Source organism: Myzus persicae, unplaced genomic scaffold, assembly GCF_001856785.1.
Source record: "Myzus persicae strain clone G006 unplaced genomic scaffold, MPER_G0061.0, whole genome shotgun sequence".
NCBI classification, from domain to species: Eukaryota; Metazoa; Arthropoda; class Insecta; order Hemiptera; family Aphididae; genus Myzus; species Myzus persicae.
In genome coordinates this window covers 94,143-116,619 of record NW_019104179.1, presented here as the reverse complement: position 1 = coordinate 116,619, position 22,477 = coordinate 94,143, and the positions used below count along the sequence as shown (strand labels likewise).

The window sequence follows — 22,477 nt, the reverse complement described above, 5'->3', positions numbered from 1 at the left end:
TCTTCACACCATAAGACATAATTGATTGAACAAGTGAAATAATATATTATGTAATTCTTATTTGAACATTTGGTTTTTCTTAAGTATATTTCTTAGATTTCAGAAGATATAAAAACATTATGAATTTGCTGTTGTAAATAATCTATACTACGGTAATTCTCAACTTTTTGACTTTAGCAAAAAAATTATTTCTCAACACAAATAATTGAAATTAAACTAAAAACTTTTAAAAAATTCAAAAATTCTCATGCCTATAAATAGCTCAAAAAGCGTCAAAATATTATGAATAACTAACATGTATAGAAATTTATTTGTCTAACTATTTAATGTTATTATTTTTTTGAGTTACGACAAATATATAAAACCAATTATGTATGTAAAAAATTGGTTATCTATGTTCCCGCCTTTCCTTAAATATTATTTTGTTTTTCCGCCGTTTTCAAAAAATATTGGGAATTTAAAATGTCGACCTTTTCGATGGACCAACTAGATTTGATTCCCGCCTATCAGCTGTAACCTTCTGCGTACTTTCTAAAAGTTGGCCAAATAAAAATAATTCCATCAAAGAACACCGAGTATCGGCAACGAAAAGGTAAACAGTAACAACAAAACAGCAGAAACAATAGCAATAGAGGAAGAAATACGAAATAAATTTGAAAACCTGGTGGATTTTATAACAAGAGAATTAAAGAAATTTTAAAAAAAGAATTATATTATATGTCATAATATAACCACAAATAGGTACATAATATATGTACAAAAGATTCCTATTACAAAATACCTATGTGTAAAAAAAAAAATATGAGGAAATACTTTATTTGTAGTAATGGGACTGTTGTGTATATAACGAAATTATAAAATATTAAAATAACATACGAAGCAGAAGTCAATCAACCCGAGTCAGCAAAATATTTACGACTACTTAAGGCGACGTCTGCCGTCTGCGACGGGAGCGGCGCTGTTTTTTGTTTCATTTATTGTCGTAGCTAATAACGAGCATTATTTTTACGTTTCTTTTTATTATTAATTGTTTTGATATATTTTATTATATTTTATTCCTTTTTTTTAAGTAAACCGAGTGTCACTGTTTTCCTTTACTCCATTTTTTTAGAATATTTTATCTTACTAGTGGATACAGAGACGTTGTGGCGAATAGCACTTTTTAAAAAAACAGGTAGTATTAGACACTGTAGTGCTTACTTTCTCGTCCAGCACTCATCGTTATCGTGGTCAGTCGAGAAAGAGTAAGAGTTTGTCTAGGTAAAATACATCTCACCCTCGGACATCCAGTGCTCGTTATCGTGGTCAGTTGTTCGGGAGTAAAGTAACCTTAGAGCTGTATAGTGTAAATCCTGTTGGACTTCTATTTTAATTATCCTTTTGCGCGGTACTCGTTATCGTGGTCACCAAAAGGAGAACTTAAATAAAACTCATACAGCAGGTGTCGATAATTTACTCGTTCGACGGTTAGACAATCGGAAACCGTAATATATCTGTTATACGTATATACGTCAAGCCTTTACGACACATTATAATGAAACCATCACTACCTAAAAACAATGACAATGCTAACCGTAATAATACGATTTAATGCATTACGGTTGTATTATAATAATGACAACATTAATACTAATAGTGTAATACCACACGACAATAAATTAACATACAAACATACCTAGGTCAACATTTTTCACACCACTCGCTCGTCTTTCAGACTTGAAATATATAAAAATCTAAATTGAATAATTCTACGAAAATAATAAAACAGAAGGGGTATGATCTGTGACATATATGTATATGCCATACGATTCAATTGGAATACAAAATAATCACGACAATTGGCAACATGCTGGAGGTGTGCGATGAAGCCGGAATCAAAAATAATGAATGTAAATACAGTTGTTTCCACAATAGTATTTACAAAGCTAATACGCTATTACTTAAACATAAATATATTACGTTTATACATTAATATTTAATAACCAATACATTATATATACGTTCGTCGTGTACTTTGCTTAGTGTCGTATATTGTCGACAGTCGTCGGCATAATTATTTTTCTTGGGTGGGAATATTTTTAGCAATTAAGATATCAGGATAGGTCAAGCCTGGGAAGCTAAATGTGCTGAGGTGACAAGAATTACTTAGATATTATAAGACTGTCGCACGGGCAGGAACGAGGAGTCCCCGTCGTCGCCGGGTGTGTTGTCGAGAGCGTGCCATCGACGTGCACACGGAAGAGGCGACGATTGCTGTACGGGCAACCTTTTGTTCATTTAGTTTTTAAAAAATAATTAAAGTGTTTCCGACCCGAAAAATTATTTGTTTTATTGTTTGAGTAGTCACGCGATTTGCCGTACTCCTAGAATCCGGTATATCACTTGAAAAGTGCGTATACGACAGTGGCGCCCAACGTAGTTCGAATCACGATCGGAGACACTTTTATTTATTTATTTTTTTTTGTGTGTGCGCCCTGGTACCTCAACCTTGGCGCTATTAGATTTTTCTCAGTTTTTTTATTTGTTTTTGTGTACAATAATTGTACACATTTTTTTCGGGCGTTGTAACCAGAAAAGCGATTTTTTTTTGAAGTTTTTACAAGTTAAAGTAAAATAAATTTTTGTGTGTATTGTTATGAACTGATATTATTAAACATAGGTAAGTAAGGATGTAGCAGTTAGTAAACTGTTGTACATATACATAATAAAATTATAAAAATCAAAACAATGATGCGAAATTTAATCAAGCCGAATCAGCAAAATTGCTACGACTACATAAGGCGACGGGAGCGGGGCTGTTCAGTTTTTGGTTCACGCATTGTCGTGGCTAACGAGCAGTATTTGACGTTTCTTTTTTATTATTTGTTTTTTTTGATATTCTTTTATATATTATATTTAATTCTTTTAACCAAGTGTTACTGTTTTTCTTTACGACTATTTTAGAGTATTTTATCTTGAAAACGTCTAAAGAGACGTCGGTGGTGGAAAACACTTTTGAAAAAGATAGTAAGACACTGTAATACTTACTTTCTCGTCCAGTACTCGTTATCGTGGTCAGTCGAGAAAGAGTAAGACTTTGCCTAGGTTAAAGATATCTCACTCTCAAACATCCAGTACTCGTTATCGTGGTCAGTTGTTAGAGAGTAAAGTAACTTTAGAGTTGTATTGTGTAAAACCTGTTTGGACCTCGTTTAATTATCTTTTGTGCAGTACTCGTCATCGTGGTCACCAAAAGAATAATTTAAATAAAGTTCATACAGCAGGTATCGATAATTTACTTGTTTGACGGTTAGAGAATCGGAAACCGAAACATATCTGTTATATACGTCAAGCCTTTGCGTGGCGTATACGACAAAAAAAATTAGAAATGTAGTATTTATAAAACATTTAGAATTACGAAATGAAATGATTATTGTGAATTAGTGTAAACAGGTACAATCCCGAAACTGCGAATAAGCACTTTTTATATAGGAGGGATTGTCCTACATAAGTTTAGATATAAGGAACATTAAGATGGTAAGACAGTCAGTGGAGAATGGAGATAGTGCCATTGTCTGTATATGTTCAGAACGCAATAAACTTTATGAATTGAATATTAAACGTGTGTTTGTTACTTTATTTACTAAATCTATATACAAACTCTACAAGTACGAGGCTACGGTCAACCGACTTGTAACATTGGTGGCAGCGGATCAAAAGAACCATTAATTCAAACAAGACGCGTTTATTCAATCAGGGCGAGTTAAATTGTTATTGAACCAGCCAAGGTGCAGCGTTTAAGAGGCGTACCGAAATTACCGGAGGAAAAGTTTCTAAAGAATAAAAAACATTATGACTCACCCACCCAAAAAAACAAATCAGATTTGTGGTAGGTGAAAAAGTATTAGTAAAGACAGAAAATAAAGGATCGACACTTGCGTATAGATATGGGGGACCATTCGAGATTGTACGACAAATATCAGAGGTTACGTGCGTAGTGGAAATAACTAAAAATGGACAGTTCGTAAACGATAATAAACATGTTAGCCAACTAAATCAATTTAAAAGTCGGGGAAATAAAGAAATAACATAAGTAAGAAAAACGAGTAGGTAGTGTTATATTTCTATATTAATTTATTACTTATCAATATAAATATACATTTTGGACATGTAGTAGTTATAGTATAATAGTATAAATATAAGGAAATCGCTTTTATTGCATTAATAATATTATTATTTTTTTGTTTCTCTAGTCAACCGAAATTTAATACACGAGCAATCACATTGCATCACAATTTCAAAGACTTCAACGATAAAATATCAAATTAATATTTGGTAACATGACACACGACTAATATGAACAATTATACAAAAAAATAATGGTAATAATTAACAAACGCCTTGGAATTATTGGTGTTTTAGGATAGTGTAATATTATTAAATAATCATACATGTACTTAATTTTTTTTTCAGTATAAGCCATAAGAATATATGTAAAATGTTAACCTAAAAGTTAAGTTTCAGATACAGAAGATGGGCGAAGTACGACCATAGTGGTGTAGTAAATAGTGGTGATCAACGATTGGTCAATTTAAAAATTATATGGGTATTATATCATCAGACTTATTCATATTGTCAATTATTACTATTAAATAAAAAATAAATATAAAAAAAAAACAACATAATTGATTTTAGAAAAGGTAAAATGAACACTGTTTCGTTGTATAAGAAGTAACTCGATTCGAAAACGGTAGAAATACTGAAAAGTAGTACCTACAGTTTTACTTACCACGCCAAGATGTGCAGACGACCAAATAAATACTATTGAAAAGCTGAAGAAATCAATAAAAAAAAGGGTTTAATTCAACTCGCAAAAAACTGAAAAATAATGAAAACCCGCTTAACATAAACAAATACCGCAGAAATAAAAAAAAGAATTAGAAACAGTAACAAATCGGATAATTGACGAAAAGATCGGGGAAGGTTTTGAAAAAATTGTGACTTCGTCCAAACTCAACATCCGACAAACCCCTGACAAAGATTATCTGTCATTATATGGCTACTTTAATTTTCCTTTCTTTTTCTTGGAATCAAAAGCACGCGATAATTCTGATGCGTAAATAGCCTTGAAAATGAGGGTATTAAAAAAAAAAAAAAAAAGCGACGGGGACTGTCCCGTGTCGCAGACAGTTGTCGATTTGATATTGTAACGATTGCCGTCTATCGGCATCGTACATCATTCCTGAAGTAGGGCACCAGCTGCCTAATATGCTTAGTGTGAGGAATGGGATCGCAGCTGACTGCTGACCAAGGGTTTTAGGCACACGGCAGCGGTGTATATAATATTATGACCGCGGCGGTGTGTGAGGAGGGTGTGTGCGACACAACGACAACAGCAACGTCGACTCCGCGACGATCCGACGGCCCCATCGACGATCCACACTCGCGGCACGTCATCATCTACAGGCCGGATCCCATTTATATTCACATATCTGTCATATATTATACCTATGTGCTGTTGTAATAAGCTTTTAATTGTTACTACTTAAAAATTAGGTTAAGTAAACAATTATAGGTAATAAGAAATATCATAACAAATAAAATTAAACAACAAAAAAATCATACAAGTAGGCTAGGATAACAATAATATAAATTATGCAAGATGCAGTAAAAAGAAATTTTAGTATGTAAAAACTAGGTTAAGAAGACATTTATTTTGTAAACGAATTATTCAATAATTTTTACATTATTCATCAAAATTTAAGATGTGTATATAAGTCAGTTGTTAAAACAGGAAGATGGTCAGTTAGCGGTGGTCGTGTGACTCGACTACCACTTTACGTAAATATTTTAATAAAAGTGCTTAATTTAATAATTGTCTATTTATTTGTGTACTGAACTTTAAACCAAACGTCTCTGATTGTTATTGATGAAATAATACCTCATACACGGCTCTAACCCCCAGCTACGGAAAACTTATCCATATGAAGAATAGAAAACCTCCTCTGGATAACTATTATTGTAACAAGGTTCCCCTGACCACGTTACACTGTGTAATGCGACACGCCTACCTCGTTTATTTAACCTTAAGTGGCTGTCGTAATTCATACCTAATTCCACCCAGTTAAGGAGTGGGTGGTTATGGTTATTCCCACTACACGAATAACCGATCTTCCGAACCGGGTTGTTGAATTTGTACGAATAAAGTTTTCTAAGTTATATTTTACAGGTCCTAGAAACTGAATGACCTGCGTTCGTAAGCTAACGCAATCGAACACTGTGCAGCGACGCATAAGAGGTCTATCAAACATCTGAATGGTGATAAATAATAATACGTATTATACGGTACACTATCACCCGAGTAACCCTGTTCTCGGGGGCAGTGTATTGAATATCGCAAGAGTACGAGTTGAAACAATATTGAATTGTTGTGTCACTCAACAATTCAAAAACGTAGAGACGACTGTTGTCTCTGTTTCGCGATTCGAACTCGACTGATCGGCCACGCCAACGATTTATGTTATCGTACTCTACGTTCCGGTGTTCCGTCTATACCTGAGCAAATCCGTCGAGCGCGACATAAACGACGCGTCAGTAATCATCTGTAAATCGTAGTACAGTGACTTGAGTTATTTTTTTTTAAATAACTTCACCGACTTTGAACGACACCTGCTGTGCACGTGTGCTTGGAATCGCACAGATTACGTCCGGCCTACTTCAACTACTGTTTTAAGACGAGCACCTTACGTGACCTTACATATAACTCACTATTCAGACACTTTTAATTCGAACGGTCGCATTTTTTTTTTTGTTTTTTTTTTTTTTATGTACCTACTTAAGAATATTTACAACCCGTGATCTTATATTATTACCACTATAATATTGATCTGCACGTACATAATATTGAGTACAGACGGTCGTCTTTATAATGTTCGTACCAAAATTTACTATAACCTGTCCGATTGTCTTCGGAGTGTACGTCTCTCAAAATATAATCTTCGACTGCTAGCGATCTCCCACGAACGTTGATCCAATGTCGTTTTTCTGGTGTGTGTCAACCACGAGAAACTTCGGCCAAATTCTAATTACAAGCAAAACGTAAAACAATATTACTCTAACAATATAGTCACAGTTTTAAATAAAATGTATTCATTTACTGTAGTGCTGTGTAAGGTTCGTCGGGAAAACAACTGTTGAACAATTTAGGGTACCTCCCACGCAGTAAAATGGTTCGTACAAACTTGTCATTCATTTGGTATGAGTTTCATTACTGCGATGAATACTGTATGAAATTGCGAAATGAGTTCCAGTTCAAAAATGAAGTCGGCGGAGAATTAAAATATACAGGAGAAAACAAAATAATACATTTAAAAATACTACTTACATGGTTTTGTATCGTATTCAGTGATGGAAGAATAGCAATCTGCGCGAATAATACTCACAACACATTTCTCATTGCCATCAATATCTTCTCCCAATAATTAACTAGAATCTTATGGATCTGTCGACTTGTGACGTATAATAAACTCAAGGCTTCCGAGTACGCGGTGGTCTCATAAGACTAATGGTACCTACCTACTGAAATAGGTAATTGTTTTAAATTATTATAATTAAATAATACAATTCTGTAGTAGAGAGCCAAAAGCTTATAGGTGTGTGAAGAAAGTCAACAAGGAGAGAAATTTAAAAATTGTATACAACTGTATACTTCGTTTTAAACTTATCAATCGCTATTTCGTGCTACAAATTATATTTTTATACGTCGCGTGGATCGTGTTATCGTGTTTTGCCGCAAATAAAAATGTTTTTCAAGTATAATAAGTGACAAACCGTAGAAAGACACAAACTATTTTTTATATATAATTTTTATTATTGTCGAATATTTCGTTTGATGATAGATAACCTAACCTACAGATATCACATTTGGACACAAAAAAATATGGGAGTTTGTAATTTGCACCAAATTAAAGATATGTAATTTGCACCACTCCAGGTAGTCGAAAGTAGTGTTTGTAATTTGCACCAAAATAAGGGTATGTAATTTGCACCACCCTCAGGTAGTAAGAAATAGGAATTGTAATTTGCACCAAAATTAAAATCGATTATTTTTTCGATAGTATCATTAGTATCGATAGTGTTATTACTCGATATTCTCGTTGACGCGACGTCAAGACTAGATGAACACGAATGACAATAATAATTTTTCGGGATTTTTCACCTTATCTGGTAATAGTTTGACGTTTTACGTCCAATTGTCGGTCGTAATCGCGTTATATCGCGTTATATATATATTTATATAATGTATATCAGTTTATTATTTTGATCAAATATCAACTAAGCTATACGTTTAGTCTTGCCGTTTCGTCGTAATACGTAATTTAACGTAACATTTTTGTATTGCAGTATTTAATTTTTTTCTTGAAATATGGAAGTTAAGTTAATTAAAAGTAATCGCGGGGAAGATATTTTAGAATACGATAACCATACTTTTTATTTTGCATATAAAACAAAAACTACAAATATAATTCGTTGGCGTTGTACACAGAGAAAAATGAAAATGTTCAGCAAAATTGTTTACTACAGGTGAAAATTTGACGATTGTCCTTGATGAAAGTGTACATGTAAATCACAACGAGAAAAACTTAAACGTTTATAAATTAAACCAATTGTGCAAAATAAAAGCACGAGAATCACCATATGAAAAACCAGCCAAAATTTTAAGAAATGTAGTGCAAAATTCAACAGATTCCAATGTTATCACTACTAAGGATATTTCGGATTTAAGACGTAATATATATAATACGAAGAGGAAGATATTGCCAAAATTTCCAGTATCACAGAATGAAGTACATTCAATGCTGTTAACAATGGATATCAAAACACACACAGGTGAACCGTTTATATTATCAAACGATTCTGATAAAAATATAATTATATTTTCTTGCAAAACAAACATTGATTTTTTATGCAAAAGTGAAACAATCTATCTTGATGGGACATTCGATTATTGTCCGAAATTATTCACTCAACTTTTTACTTTACATGGATATTTTAATAATAATTATGTTCCTCTTGTATTTGCGCTGTTACCAAATAAAACAAAACAAACGTATACACATTTTTTAAATATTTTGGTACTTGAATGTCAAAATGTTGGTCTAATATTAAAACCTACAACAGTTATATGCGATTTTGAAGAATCAATTCATATCGCATTAAGAGAAGTTTGGAACAATGTTAATATCTTTGGATGTCGTTTTCACTTAACACAGTCTTGGTACAGGAAAATACAAAACTTAGGACTATGTAAAGCGTATATAAAAATAATAAAACCCCCGAAGGTGAATGGTTGAATAATATTTTTGGATTAATATTTTTAAATCCTAATGAAGTGGGCTCATGTTTTGTTGATGACTTTATGTCAACAATACCACACGATATAAAATTTCAAATGTTTGCTGACTATTTGACTGACAATTATATAGACATCAATTCATTATTTCCACCGTATATTTGGGCAGTTGCATCATCGTCGTCGACACATACAACGAATGCATGTGAATCCTTTCACAGTAAATTTAACGCAGAGTTTTATCATCCACACCCACAAATTTTCAATTTCATTAAAGTTCTAACAGATTTTCAAACAGATACTTATATAAAACTTTCAAGTTTACATATAACTCCGAGAATAACTTCTCAAACATGTCAACGGACGAAACAAATTCAAGCTGCTTTGGACCAGTATAATAATAAATTGATTTCAAGAACTTCATTCATTGCATTAGTTGCATACAAATACAAAAAACGTGTAAGTATTAAAACAGCGAAGTATAACAGCAATAATTAATATTATGTACCTACATAAGTTTATTTTTTTCCAACTATAAATTATTATTTACAGATTATTCCACCTTCAATTAACTGCGAAACATAAAATGATATCAAAATGCAACATAGGTAAATTAGTTTTTTTTTTTAATTTTACATATTATAATTATTATATTTGGCCAACTTTTTTGTATACATTTACATTTACATTATACATGTTTTTTTAATTTAACACATAATTATTTTAATTGGACAACTTTTTTTTTTATTCATAACTATACGATTTTCTATAAGCTTACAATAATATACGCTCAGCTATTTTATAGATAAAAACTAAGCTTAAGTTATATTAGAATATAGAAACTTGTAAGTTGGTACTATCGACCAAATTTTTTTGTATACTATCGAAATAATAATCGTTTTTAATTTTGGTGCAAATTACAATTCCTATTTCTTACTACCTGAGGGTGGTGCAAATTGCTTACCCTTATTTTGGTGCAAATTACAAACGCATTTTAAAAAAAATGGTGCAAATTACACATGTTTTATATATTTTGGGTCAATTTTGGTGCAAATTGACTACAGCCAAAAATATTCATCAGTTGCTACGCATGACATGATGTATAACCTGAAAATCGAATTTTTTTCACATATCAGTTTTTGGCTCCCAACCACAGAATTATTCATAGAATAACATGCATATAATTATTTAAATATTTGAGACCCATATAGACTTCATCATCATACATTAAAATGTGTAACCATATAAATGTACAAGCAAACTTACTGGAAGGCGAAGATTTCAAATGTATGGGTAGGTACAACCTGTAGGCGTGTGATATTTGTCCTCCTCAAAACTGAAGAACGTCCACATAGGTATGTGAAACACACGGTACGCATTTTAAATTAGTAACATCAAAGTAACCATAGCTCGTGTTACGTTCTCGGCAACTCAAATAAGAATTATTGCTTTGAATGGTCGTCGATGACGAATATTATATGAACGTATTTCTTCCATATTTTACAAACTGAAAAAAAAATGTAAGTATCATCAGTGTTATTTAAAAAATATTGTGTCTAATTTTGGCCAAGATATTTATTGACGTTTGGAATTTTCGATTTTCGATTTTTTTTTCAATTTAAATCTAGATACACAATTATCGATTGAGCGTTTTTAAAGTTCAGATATTGACAAATTCGTTAAAATCGCAACTATTTCCGAACGTCAAATGTGTGTAAAATTGCAATTAAAAACCAAAGTCTTAAAAATGAAACACAGATTCGTCATAAGTAGTTCGTAAAAAATCAAAAAATATATAAGCACGGTTTTTAATATAATATATGGACATTTGAAATTCAAATTTGTACAAAACTGAATACACTTAAACGAAGAAGATCGATTTTAGTTTTTAGTTACCTATGCTGTTGTGATTTCAAGTTGTTGTTCGAAGGGACTTGAAACTTTTACGTATATTATTAAATGTCATATTATGCATAATGACTTTTTCAAAATATTTTGATTAATTTTATACTACCTATATGAACCCATTTATATTCACGCCGTTCTACGTTAAGTCGGCATTGACACAGAAGTTAATAACAACAATATATAATATGATATAAGTATTACAATATACTACCTATTATAATAATAAAATGTAATATGTATTCATGTTTTTCGCAAAAATTAATTCAACCTAACATATCATTAAAATAAATATAAATATTACCATCATATTATAGCGGTATAATAATACATCGAAAAATATGCCAATGGTAATATAGACTGGCAGACTGCGATCTTTGTTCGGAATCATTTTTCGTGTCCATCCAATGATTTGTCATTGAATTCAAATTTAACCCATAGGTACATTGCAATGACACTATAACAGTAACTCATTCAATGAAGAGGGACACAACACTCACTGTAGGTATACATCAGAGCGGTTACCTTCTGGCTGCTTGTCCGATTTTTTTTTAAATTAATGTTGTTTGATATACTCGGTAATATTGCAGATACTCGAGGCAAAATATAATTATATATTTGGTCACTAGTGTAGGTGTAGGTAGTGTAGGTACCTAGGTGTATAGTAGGTCATCATTTTTTTTTTTTGATTACATAGGTACTTGGAATTTCGTTAAATATATTTTCTGTCATAACTTCTAGTGACGACTACTACTATGATAAGTAATAACAATTGATTTTATTTTTACCATCGTAGGTAATTCCTGTTTTTGATTGACTCTCAGCTTTTCATAAGTATAGGTTGAAATGTTCTTTTTTATTTAATTTTTTGTTTCTGTCACTAGAATGGTTGGACTTTCGAGCAGTAAAAATGCTTCAATCTTCGACTTCGGTATGTTTAATGGCAGTAAAATGAACGTGGTTGGTACTCAGGAGGGTCAACATTGAGAAAAGGTGGGTGAGTGGGTATCGCTCTGCTGTGCATTAGGTGTCATGTGGGTATTTGTAATGGATGTGTTAAATTTGAATTCAACGACATATATAACGATTCCGGGCAAAGACCGTCCTATTAGTTAATTAGGCGCTAAGTATATTTTTTGACATTGCGATGAGCGTAAGTAGTTTAATCGATTCGCCCCAAAATGTGGTCAGGTTGGATGCGGTTATGTATATTGTCAATAAAAAAACAATTTCATACTCAAAATATAACTCTATATGGCAGTGCTGTTCCAGGCACACAGTCAACATTAATAACGATTTTGCAATTAAGAAACCAAAATCATACCTATGCGACATTGCGATGTACTCAATTATCGAAGTAATCATAATAAACTCTATTTTTAAAATGTGCCTACGTTCTTTGTATAATAAGTATGTATTTACGATAAACACACTGCGTATACTATCTACTGGTATCCCTCTAACTCAATGACGAAGTACACTATTGACACCTGATCACAGATTTGTGTAGCGACTAGTCCATTTTATTTTTTAAATATGGACGTAAAACATTTTTTACGGGCTACTGATTTTAGAATGAATTTGTTAAAAAATTGTTGCAACATTATAATAATATTATGGTCTATAACAGGGATGGCAAATCCATGGCACGCGAAAAGATTTCGTGGGCACGCGAAAATGTTTACTATTGTATATTTACAATAAATAATATTGTGGATAATAGGTAAAAAGCTTACGGCTTATATCGGCCATTAACGATTAACTGATGAATGCAGTGCCGCGTGTAGGTACTTTATTAAAAGTTACTAATTATATAAACCAAACATCAACGGGTTGGCAACAAGTGTTCAATGACGAAAATCACATCAAAATAAATAATCAACAAGGCAATGTTATTATAATAATTATTATTATGTACCTGAACTAACCTTTTTATACTAATACATTAGTTATACAATCAAATTATAATATAATAAAATATAATTTTTTTTTCGTGGCACGCTCTAAAAAAAAAAAGGCGCGATTTTGGGCACGAAGTGTTCAAAAGGTTTGCCATCCCTGGTCTATATTATCAAAACAATATGGTTTTTATAAATCCAGTTACCTATATGTACGCAGAAGTATCACATTATTTTTACAATTTTAAAAAAACTATAAATATAGCTTGATACGGTTTTGATAGCTTGTCCTGTGCTTTTACCCGGTCTTGGCCTAATTTAGTGCCCGGTCAATGGAAAATAAATCAGTGGTTCTTTAATACCGAGTGCTTGGTAAATAAATATTAACGTGAGGTCCCCTCGGGGTCCACGAAGCTATCATCATTTTGGCCGTATGCACACACAACATGCGTGTTTGTATCTATATAGAGTATTCGAGTCTATATTGTTATAATTAAAAAAAATATTTTTCTCGACATATTTTGAAAAATTAACCGTATAAGTTGGTATCTTTGAAAAAAAGAATAACAGAAATCGCATTAAAAACATAATATTATAAATAGTAAAAAGTAATAACTATTAGTAAAATAAAATTTAACACCTAACGTTAATTTATTTAAGAATATATCTCATTAAACAAACGGTTAACGGATAAACGAGTAATAAAATGTAACTAAATAAAAACCTTTTAATGTTCTTAGTAAAAAGACCTTTTTTTCGACGGGAGCACGTGATCATATTTTAAAAATTTTGTCGTTTCACTCGAAAAATGTTCGCTACCCCTGGTAGAGATAATAATTATAGTCGCGATGAGCAGGTGGCATTATAATTAAAACATTGTAAAAAAATATTTTTTTTTTGTAAATACTCATGGAAATATTATGCAATGTTTGGAGATCGCGATGACATGAATATGCACGTAGATTGTAAATTAATAAATATTTATAAAAAAAAAATCATATCACAATATTTTAATATAAAATCATAGTCGATATGACAATATTTATAATAGCCAACAAGTAATTAATGATGGTGATTCGTGGATAAAATTGTGTTAACATATTCAGTGAATACATTGTAGATAAATAATTCAGACAAGAGATATTGGTAAAATATTAAAATGTATTTTTCGAAAATGTTTATACGATTTGACTGACTTTCAGCTACTTATACTGTACGGAACGTCGATGTCTACATCGGTTACAAAATATTTGAGGAAACGATAGTGTTGCCTTTGATTCGTATTTTCTGGGCTGAAAAAAATCACCGATCCGCCTCCGTAGGTAAGTACGATAATTTAAAAGTATACGTAGCATGCAATGACGTAATCAAATAAAGCAGTGCAAGTCTTAATATTATTAATATTTTCCCCTGCGCATATTTCTGCAAAAAAGCAACGCACATTTGAATACGAATGCGCTTGCGCAGAAACCGGTGGCAAAATACAGATTCCGATTGGCGGTCATTAAAACTACAGCTACATCCGGTACATCGAGAGTGAAACGTCGAAACTTTTAGCAGAATGCAACACCGTCAGCACATTAATCATAATTATTTTTTTTAACGTACCGTTGAATGTCGATTTATTTGTACAATTTGTAGTGGAAAAATACTAAAATTAAAATTAATTTTTCAATCAATACACATCGCGTGAAAAAACTCGGTTTTTAAAAATAATAATTGTTTGTTCGTAAACTTCGAGGTCCGCAGCGGCTTCAGAGATTATTTCGAAGGGTGTCCGCGAGCGACAAAAAATTAAGATGACTTGAGGACGTATTAGAACATTATATATATTGTCTTTGAGATAATATGCTGGTTTCGAATATTTTTAAAAAGGACACAGCGATTGAGCTATTTGTCAGACATGGCGGGAGGGGGGGTGGGACGGTAATCCTCGGTAACAACCACTTGGGCGTCTCCTCTTGGTGCGTTATTATAACTCAAATCATATAGCGTGCGGCACAAAAACAATACCCAGTGCAATGATTGTTTTTTTTTGTTTTTTTTTTTTTGTCAACCAGTGATGTTGTGTACTGCTGACACTACTATATTATGCAAATAGCACCTCCGTCGAAGTGTCCGAGACCTGCAAGTGCGCCCTAAGTATTCGTCGGAATTCTTCAGACGCCTCCGCGTTTGAGCTTCGTAGACATTTTTTTCCTGCGCGTGCACGATATACATACGCAGACCATATTTTAAATCATGCCAGCGCGACAGTATAAATTCGCTGACGCAGTGCAATAATATATATAATAACTCGTATCTAATATTTTATTCTGTATATGGCCACTGGCGGGTGTGTATAATATTATATAATATAGACACATTGTGTGTGTGTGTTGTTGTCTCCGTCTTACAGACTACGTGCGGCGTATAGCAATTTTTCGTTCACTAGTTTCGATATTATCAGAGTAAATTATACTATCAAAGTGATAAATATAAGCGCGTTATCTGAGCTCGAGCGTCAGAGATGTTTCGATATTTTCATTTTCGAGCACGCTGCAGCAGTGATCAAAAACTAAAAACAATCATAACTCGCTTTGCAATCAAAATATCGGACGGAATTCGACGCCCGAGCACATATAGATAATTTCGTTACCTAAACGTTTGATAGCGGGCCATCGATTCCCTCTAAAATCGAAACTAACTATGTTGAAACTAGTGAGCCGACATTTGCTGTGCCAAGTACGTGCGCTAATAGACGGAGACAACGCGAACGAGTGGGTAGCATATACCAGCGACACATACGGTTGCGCACCGTCTTCATCGGCGGTATAGGTACCTGATGCCGGGGACGGGCGACTCAAAGTTACTGGAGGGTCAATTTTTAGAAAATGAAAATCTGGCGGGCCAGAGCACGGAAAGCAAAGCAAAAAAGAAAAGAGCAATTCAAAATGTACATTTTGATTAGAATTTATTTTGTTTTGCAATTTAATTTGAAAATGTAGCTCGGGCTAGATAAAAAAAGGTTCGCCGAGTTGTTCTATTCGAAAATATTTTCGCGACATAAAAACTGTCGAGAGAACCGTTCGATCATTCTTCGAAGTTTTTAAGCACCACCCACTCGTCCACCCATTTTTTTTTTTTTTTTTGAACCAGATATATATTTTATACGTGACAAAAACACATTCGCAGTCCTCTGTAGACCGAAAACTATGAACGAAAACACCGAAATGACCGTCTATAGACAGAATAACAGGCGGCACTGCAGAAATATTCGTATCTGTGAACGACGATAACAACCGAGAACTGGCACAAGTCTGACGAGTAGATTTACAGGTGGGTCGTACGAATTATTATCCAAAGCCGTGGACTGCGGTCGGTTCCTGGTCAATACGTCTATTTCGAAGGTACGCAATATTTAACATTAATTCTAATTATGATGAATAACGACGATTTTTATCATTATTTTTTTTTTTAATTTTACACTTCTATACAAAAATGTCGATCTTCGAAAAAATTACAAACCAAAGCTAATGGGGGGGGTAGGTGACTATAGTCATTCAGATACTCGCATCGGGCACTGCTTTTGCTGCTTTCACTGACAAACAATATATATAGGTACACATCCATGGTAAATATCCATACGGATTGAGGCGATCTATATCTATATACATTATTATAATAGATTATTTATTGTACTTTCAATTGCCGCTGCCAGACAGACTTTCCATCACAAAGCACTAACTGGTTATATTTTGGATCATACTTTTTTTTTTATTTTTTTTTTATTAATGATAAGGCTTCAACAGCTTAGGTTATTAGCCTACAGAAAGTTATAACAATGTGAAATTATAAATATTTACAACTTATTGTTTAAATGTATATAATAAAAGAATTTGTATATAGCTTCTGTGTTTTCTTCGCTGAGGGCAAGTCGGAGAGAAGATGAATTTTTGAATATCTAATCTTTACTTAAGATCATACTTTTATATTGGATCTTTATCGTAAACTCTCATGATGTACACGGGTACGATGATGTGTTAAGTGTAAAAAAATCGTTAAAACAACAATATCGTTATGTTCAAGCCGCGCGTAATGATTTGTCTGATATTGTTCAAAGTCAATATTCAAAACTTTACATAAATCATTATATTATTTTTAAAACATAAAAATAAATCGCTGGCAATCGTACTCCACCGATAATATATATATATATATACATAGACTAGTTGCATACCTGATTTATCGGATTTTCTATCGACCCGAAAGAATCCAAAACATCAGCTCTTCTGCCCCGTTGCACGGTCGGCCGTTGTGGGCCGTCGGTTGATTTCGAGACACTTTGGTGGATCCGTAGTCGTTGTCGGTTTCACGACATAAATCGTCACACTAACATAATTATATTCATTTCGAGTAAAAAGTCTAAACGTCATTCACGGATAAATTCAAATTGTTAAAATCGTTTGAAACGAATGCGATGATATAAATAATTACAGTAGCATGATTGATATCGTGACGAATGGAATAATTCTGATGAACTATGGACGATGAGGTATATGTCGCACCCGACTGCCGTCACCGAGCCGCACAGCCGTCGGCGCGATAATTATAATTTTGCTTACCGATGTTAAAATCGTATGACATCAAACAAGGAGTTCCTAACATGCGTTGTAATGGCTTATAAAAGCGGTTTAATTGTCCATACATTATATAGTGCCGGCGATTTAATTTCGACTCAATATCGATTCATGTTTTCGCTTAGTCCGGTAATTACATTTTGCGTATTTTTTATTATTTTTTTTTTTTGTTTATTAAGTAAGACACTAGCAGGCTATCTACATCTATATAAAGATAAGTTTATGACAATTTTAAGCATGGTAACAATAGTTAATAGTAACAATAGTAAAGATAAGGTTGATTAGACAATACATGCAAAGAAGAAAAAAAAAAAATAGATAAAATGATAAGAGTTTTAAGCCGGTTACACACCTAGCGTTTTAGACGCGGCGTTCAAACGCAGCGTTCAAAACGCTGAATCTATATCTTACACACCTAGCGTACGTTCGCGGTTTTCAAACGCGCGGGAAAAATATTTTTCACTACGCACGCCTCGGAACTTGCCAATCGTTCATAACTCGAGTTTCGTTCAGTACCATCACACGATCGCGGAATTATATTTTTGCTTTTTACTGAAAATATGGACGCCTTAAATAACTTAAATGATGCAGAAGCTGTCTGTATAGTGTATTCGTTGTATAAAATTAATATGAGACAAAAAAAAGATAAAAAAATTAAGCGTCGTTGGTGGGTACATCCACTTAACTTAAAAAGGCCGCGTGAAGGACAGTTTCAAGTAACTTTTTTGACATTAAGGAAATATCCAGAAGAGTTTTTTAAATATTTCCGTATGTCAATTAAAACATTTGATGAGCTGGTAAGTATCAAATTATATTATTTTATATAAATCAAATACGTATGAAGTGTAAAGAACTTGAATTGAATTACTATTTTATTTCTTAAAACATGGGTTTGGTTATATTATATTTAAATTGTAATTGATTATTCAGTTAGATATCATTGGAAGAAAGTTGAAAAAGCAAGATACTGTGTTACGGTTATCTATTCCACCTGAAGAAAGACTAACTGTTACATTAAGGTAAGTGACTAATTATTAGTATGTGATTTACAATCAGTATTTAAGTTTGCTAAAAAATNATATGTAATAAAAATGAAATGCATAAAATACTCGTAAGTTGTAGTTGAATATAAAAAACAACAATATATTAATTATATTAAATTAATATTGTATTTCAAAACATTAAATTAAAATATTAATTTTTTTTTAAATGATACTTCAAACTTAGTATTGTATTATAATAATATATAAAATATTAATATAAAAAAAATCATACTTTATATATTATATAGTATTTAACAATATTAAATACAAATATTAACATATATAAAAAAAAAATGATACTTCAAACATAATGATATTGTATTATAACAATATATAAAATATTAATAAAAAAAAAAATCATCCTTTATAAATTATATTGTATTTTACAATATTAATTCAAATCTTAATATAAAACAAAAAAATATACTCAAACATAATAATATTGTATTCTAACAATGTATAAAATATATTTTAAGATATATTATGTATTTTAATTAAGAATGTTCATGATAGCTAGGAAGATTGTTGTGGTGTGTTTGAGTAATAGGCTGATTTTGGGGCAGATTTACAGGACAATGGGTAGACTGAGAAAATTGTGAACTTTGATTATTTTGCATATAATGCTGTGGCACAGGAGCAAACATAGGAGTCTGATATGGAGAGTTAATATTGTTTACTTTATGGTGTAAAATAGGAGATGAATCAGTGAGTACGTTTAATGGTGTCTGCAAGGGACTTGAGGAATAACCTTGAGGATGTGAAGAATGAAACTCTGTTTGTGGATTATTAGAAATATGACTTATTTGTTGAATTCCATTTAAAAAATAAATATATAATTGAGTTTTATTGTCCTGTGAGATTTGTTTAATTTGTGGCAACAATGATAATAGGAACAATTTGTCAGGGTCAGGTTCTTCTTGTGGTCTATTATGTAAATAGGAAATCAATTTGTTTTCAAATGCTGTTTCATTTTTGATGCTTTTAGTTTTTATTTTTTTACTGATAGTAGGTGAGTAAGGACGTTTGGTTCTTAAATTATTATTCTCACTTGATTCAAAAGAGTTTTCGATTTTTTTATTTTGTTTTTTATCATACAATTTGCTGGTTGAAGGAGATTGGACATCTACTTCACTTTCATTCAAGCCAATCATCAATATTTCATCTTCTCTTTCACTATCTTGGTCACTAATTTCTTCGTTGCTTGACTCACTAGAAATATTACTCTCAGTCCTACAAAAAAAAAAAAATTATATTATTTAAATACTATTTTTACATTGAATTAATTACTTTCTGTTTTCCATTGTCGGACGCAAAAATTCTAATACTTTAGTATAAGTATAACCTTTTGCATTTTTAGCAGCCATACCAGACTTTGAAACACATTTTCTACGAAAATTGTCTTTTAAATTTTTCCACTTTTTTTGCAGTTCTAGAACTGTAAAAACAGTAATTTCAGTAATATTTCAATAATAATAGAATGATAAGAAGGTAGGTATAGAAAGAAATATATTGATGCATATTTATATTTTTTCATGATTTTATACTATTTTTTAAAATCTGAGTGAAATGACTTTAGAATGGTATTAAGTTAGACATACTTTTTGAAATTTTATATAAATTGTATATTAATTTGTTTTTAAAAAAAATGTTATGATTAATTAACGTATACACATGAAATTTTCCCTGCATTTTTATACTGGCATTTTCTATAGATGATAAAATTTTCAAAATATTTCAAATCTTTTTATGTTATTTATAGATATTTTCAATTTTCAATCTTTTTAGTTTTTTATTCTATTAGTTGATAAAATCTTGTGGACGGCCGCGTTTGAGACGTCTTACAGGTGGTGGACGTATGCGAAGGTTGAAGTGTACCGAGCCTGTTGATTTTTGAAGTGAGTTGTGGAAATTAGTAGCAAGGGCCCTTATTATGAGGTCCTGGACTTCGGGGATTTGGAAGTCTTTATGAAGGTTTGCGTTTCGTACGAACCATGGTGCGTTTGTTACTGTTCTTAAGATTTTATTTTGGAAAATTTGAATTTTTCTTATATGTATAGCTGAGCAGTTACCCCAGACCGGACAAGCATATGTTAGTAGGGGGCGAAATAGTTACTTGTAGATTAGTAGTGAGCATTTTTTTTGTGCAGCTGATTTTTTGTTAAGAATAACATTGAGAGGCGTTGGTACGCTTGTTGAAGTTTTGTGGATATGTGTGGCCACCAGATTACATTTTGGCATTTTGCGTACATAATGGGTTCATACTGCGCTTGAATGGCTTTGGCGAGACGTTCAAGTGCATTTTAGTGTTAGGTAATACATTTTTTATAACATGTTTGAGATTTTTAAAATCCAATTTTCTTTGAAACTGTTGTGATGTTCAAAAATATTATTTGTTATTTAAATATTTTAAGTGTATTATTGTTCGTTACAACATCGTTTGGAGTGTAAATTTGTGTTTTATTTTTTTATTGTTTTACAGTATATTTACTAGTATTTCGTTGCGTTAATGATACAATAATGCATAATATGCACACAATATCTACGTACAAAGGTTATAAGACTAGGTATATGGTTAAAATAAATTTTACTTGTTTAATGAGATTATATTTTGTAATGTTAGTTTCTCGGTTTTTTTTGTCTATACCTTACTCGCAAGTCGTATGCTAAATTTCTATGAATTTCTATGGAAGTATTGTTTCAGAGGGTTTAAAATTCACATTCTCTGTAGCTTGTGCAGTATTACTTAGTACTTGGGTGCCTATAGGTATTAGTTATAGTATTAGGTATAGTTCGTATAGAACACTGTTATTGTTATTTTTCGTAAATGAATGTATTTTTTATACTTTTGAGGTCAAATTTATTTTTGCAATCCAATAAATATCAAGTTGAAGTTCAGAATTATCGTGTTTAGTATTATGATACGTATATCGGTAGAGGCCGTTTTTCAACCAAAAACGTACACTTCCCTTTTCGGCCGATCCACTTTTCGACCAAATATAAAAATTGAGCAATTGCCTTTTTCGACAGAGTTGTGGTACTTTAAATCTTTCAGCCAAAACAAAAAGTTTAATATATACTTTATATCATACGTATCAAAAATAATTTTTAAAATTGATCGGTCGCCGAGTTTGATTGTGATGGCAACTACTATTTATAGGTAGGTATATGTAATTTGTATCGAGTATACAACTTACATTTTTAATAAGTTTATTTTTTTATGTATTAAACACATTAGTATTATACTTAATAATTATTGACAACAATTCTATATTATTATTATTTATATTTTATGTAGTTTTGTGTACCTAAGTGGCTGAGTTTAACATAAAAACTTGAAGTGCATGGTATTAATTATTATTAAACTTTTCGTTTGAGTCGAAAAGGAAATCAACCTTTTTTAATTTAGTCGAAAAGTGAATCTACTGAAGAGGGAAGGGTACGTTTTTGGTCGAAAACGGACATTTCCGATTTATCAATATTTATAGTTTTAATAATGTTTGCACTTTGCAAACCGTGTGAGTAATTTTGCATTTTTGATCTGCAGAACTACAATAATAGGTAATAAATTACCTATCTTTCTTGATTATCTAATTTGTGTAGTAAAATTCTTAATTATTAAGGTTTGAGTTATAATGTTGTTAACACAAAATTCTCTAATTATTGTAATATTTTATTGTTTTT

The 22,477-nt window shown here is 31.8% G+C and overlaps 2 protein-coding genes and 1 long non-coding RNA gene across 3 annotated transcripts; 1 reads left to right on the top strand and 2 right to left on the bottom strand.

The window, feature by feature from the left end:
• Positions 1-1,367: 1,367 nt before the first annotated feature.
• Positions 1,368-17,668, bottom strand: LOC111039672. The gene is made up of 5 exons (XR_002605122.1): positions 17,354-17,668; positions 10,598-10,838; positions 7,364-7,557; positions 7,137-7,261; positions 1,368-7,060 (listed from the first exon to the last, which is right to left on the bottom strand). It is a non-coding gene; the product is annotated as an uncharacterized LOC111039672 (long non-coding RNA).
• A 445-nt stretch (positions 17,669-18,113) lies between these two features.
• Positions 18,114-18,793, top strand: LOC111039671. Its single transcript, XM_022323265.1, has 2 exons — positions 18,114-18,550; positions 18,684-18,793. Exons 1-2 carry the CDS (start codon positions 18,314-18,316, stop codon positions 18,774-18,776), a joined length of 330 nt encoding a protein of 109 aa, XP_022178957.1. The 5' UTR covers positions 18,114-18,313; the 3' UTR covers positions 18,777-18,793.
• A 435-nt stretch (positions 18,794-19,228) lies between these two features.
• LOC111039669 lies at positions 19,229-20,973 on the bottom strand. The gene is made up of 2 exons (XM_022323262.1): positions 20,084-20,973; positions 19,229-20,026 (listed from the first exon to the last, which is right to left on the bottom strand). The coding sequence occupies exons 1-2, from the start codon at positions 20,158-20,160 to the stop codon at positions 19,291-19,293; spliced, it is 813 nt and encodes a 270-aa protein (XP_022178954.1). The 5' UTR covers positions 20,161-20,973; the 3' UTR covers positions 19,229-19,290.
• Between the last annotated feature and the right edge of the window lie 1,504 nt (positions 20,974-22,477).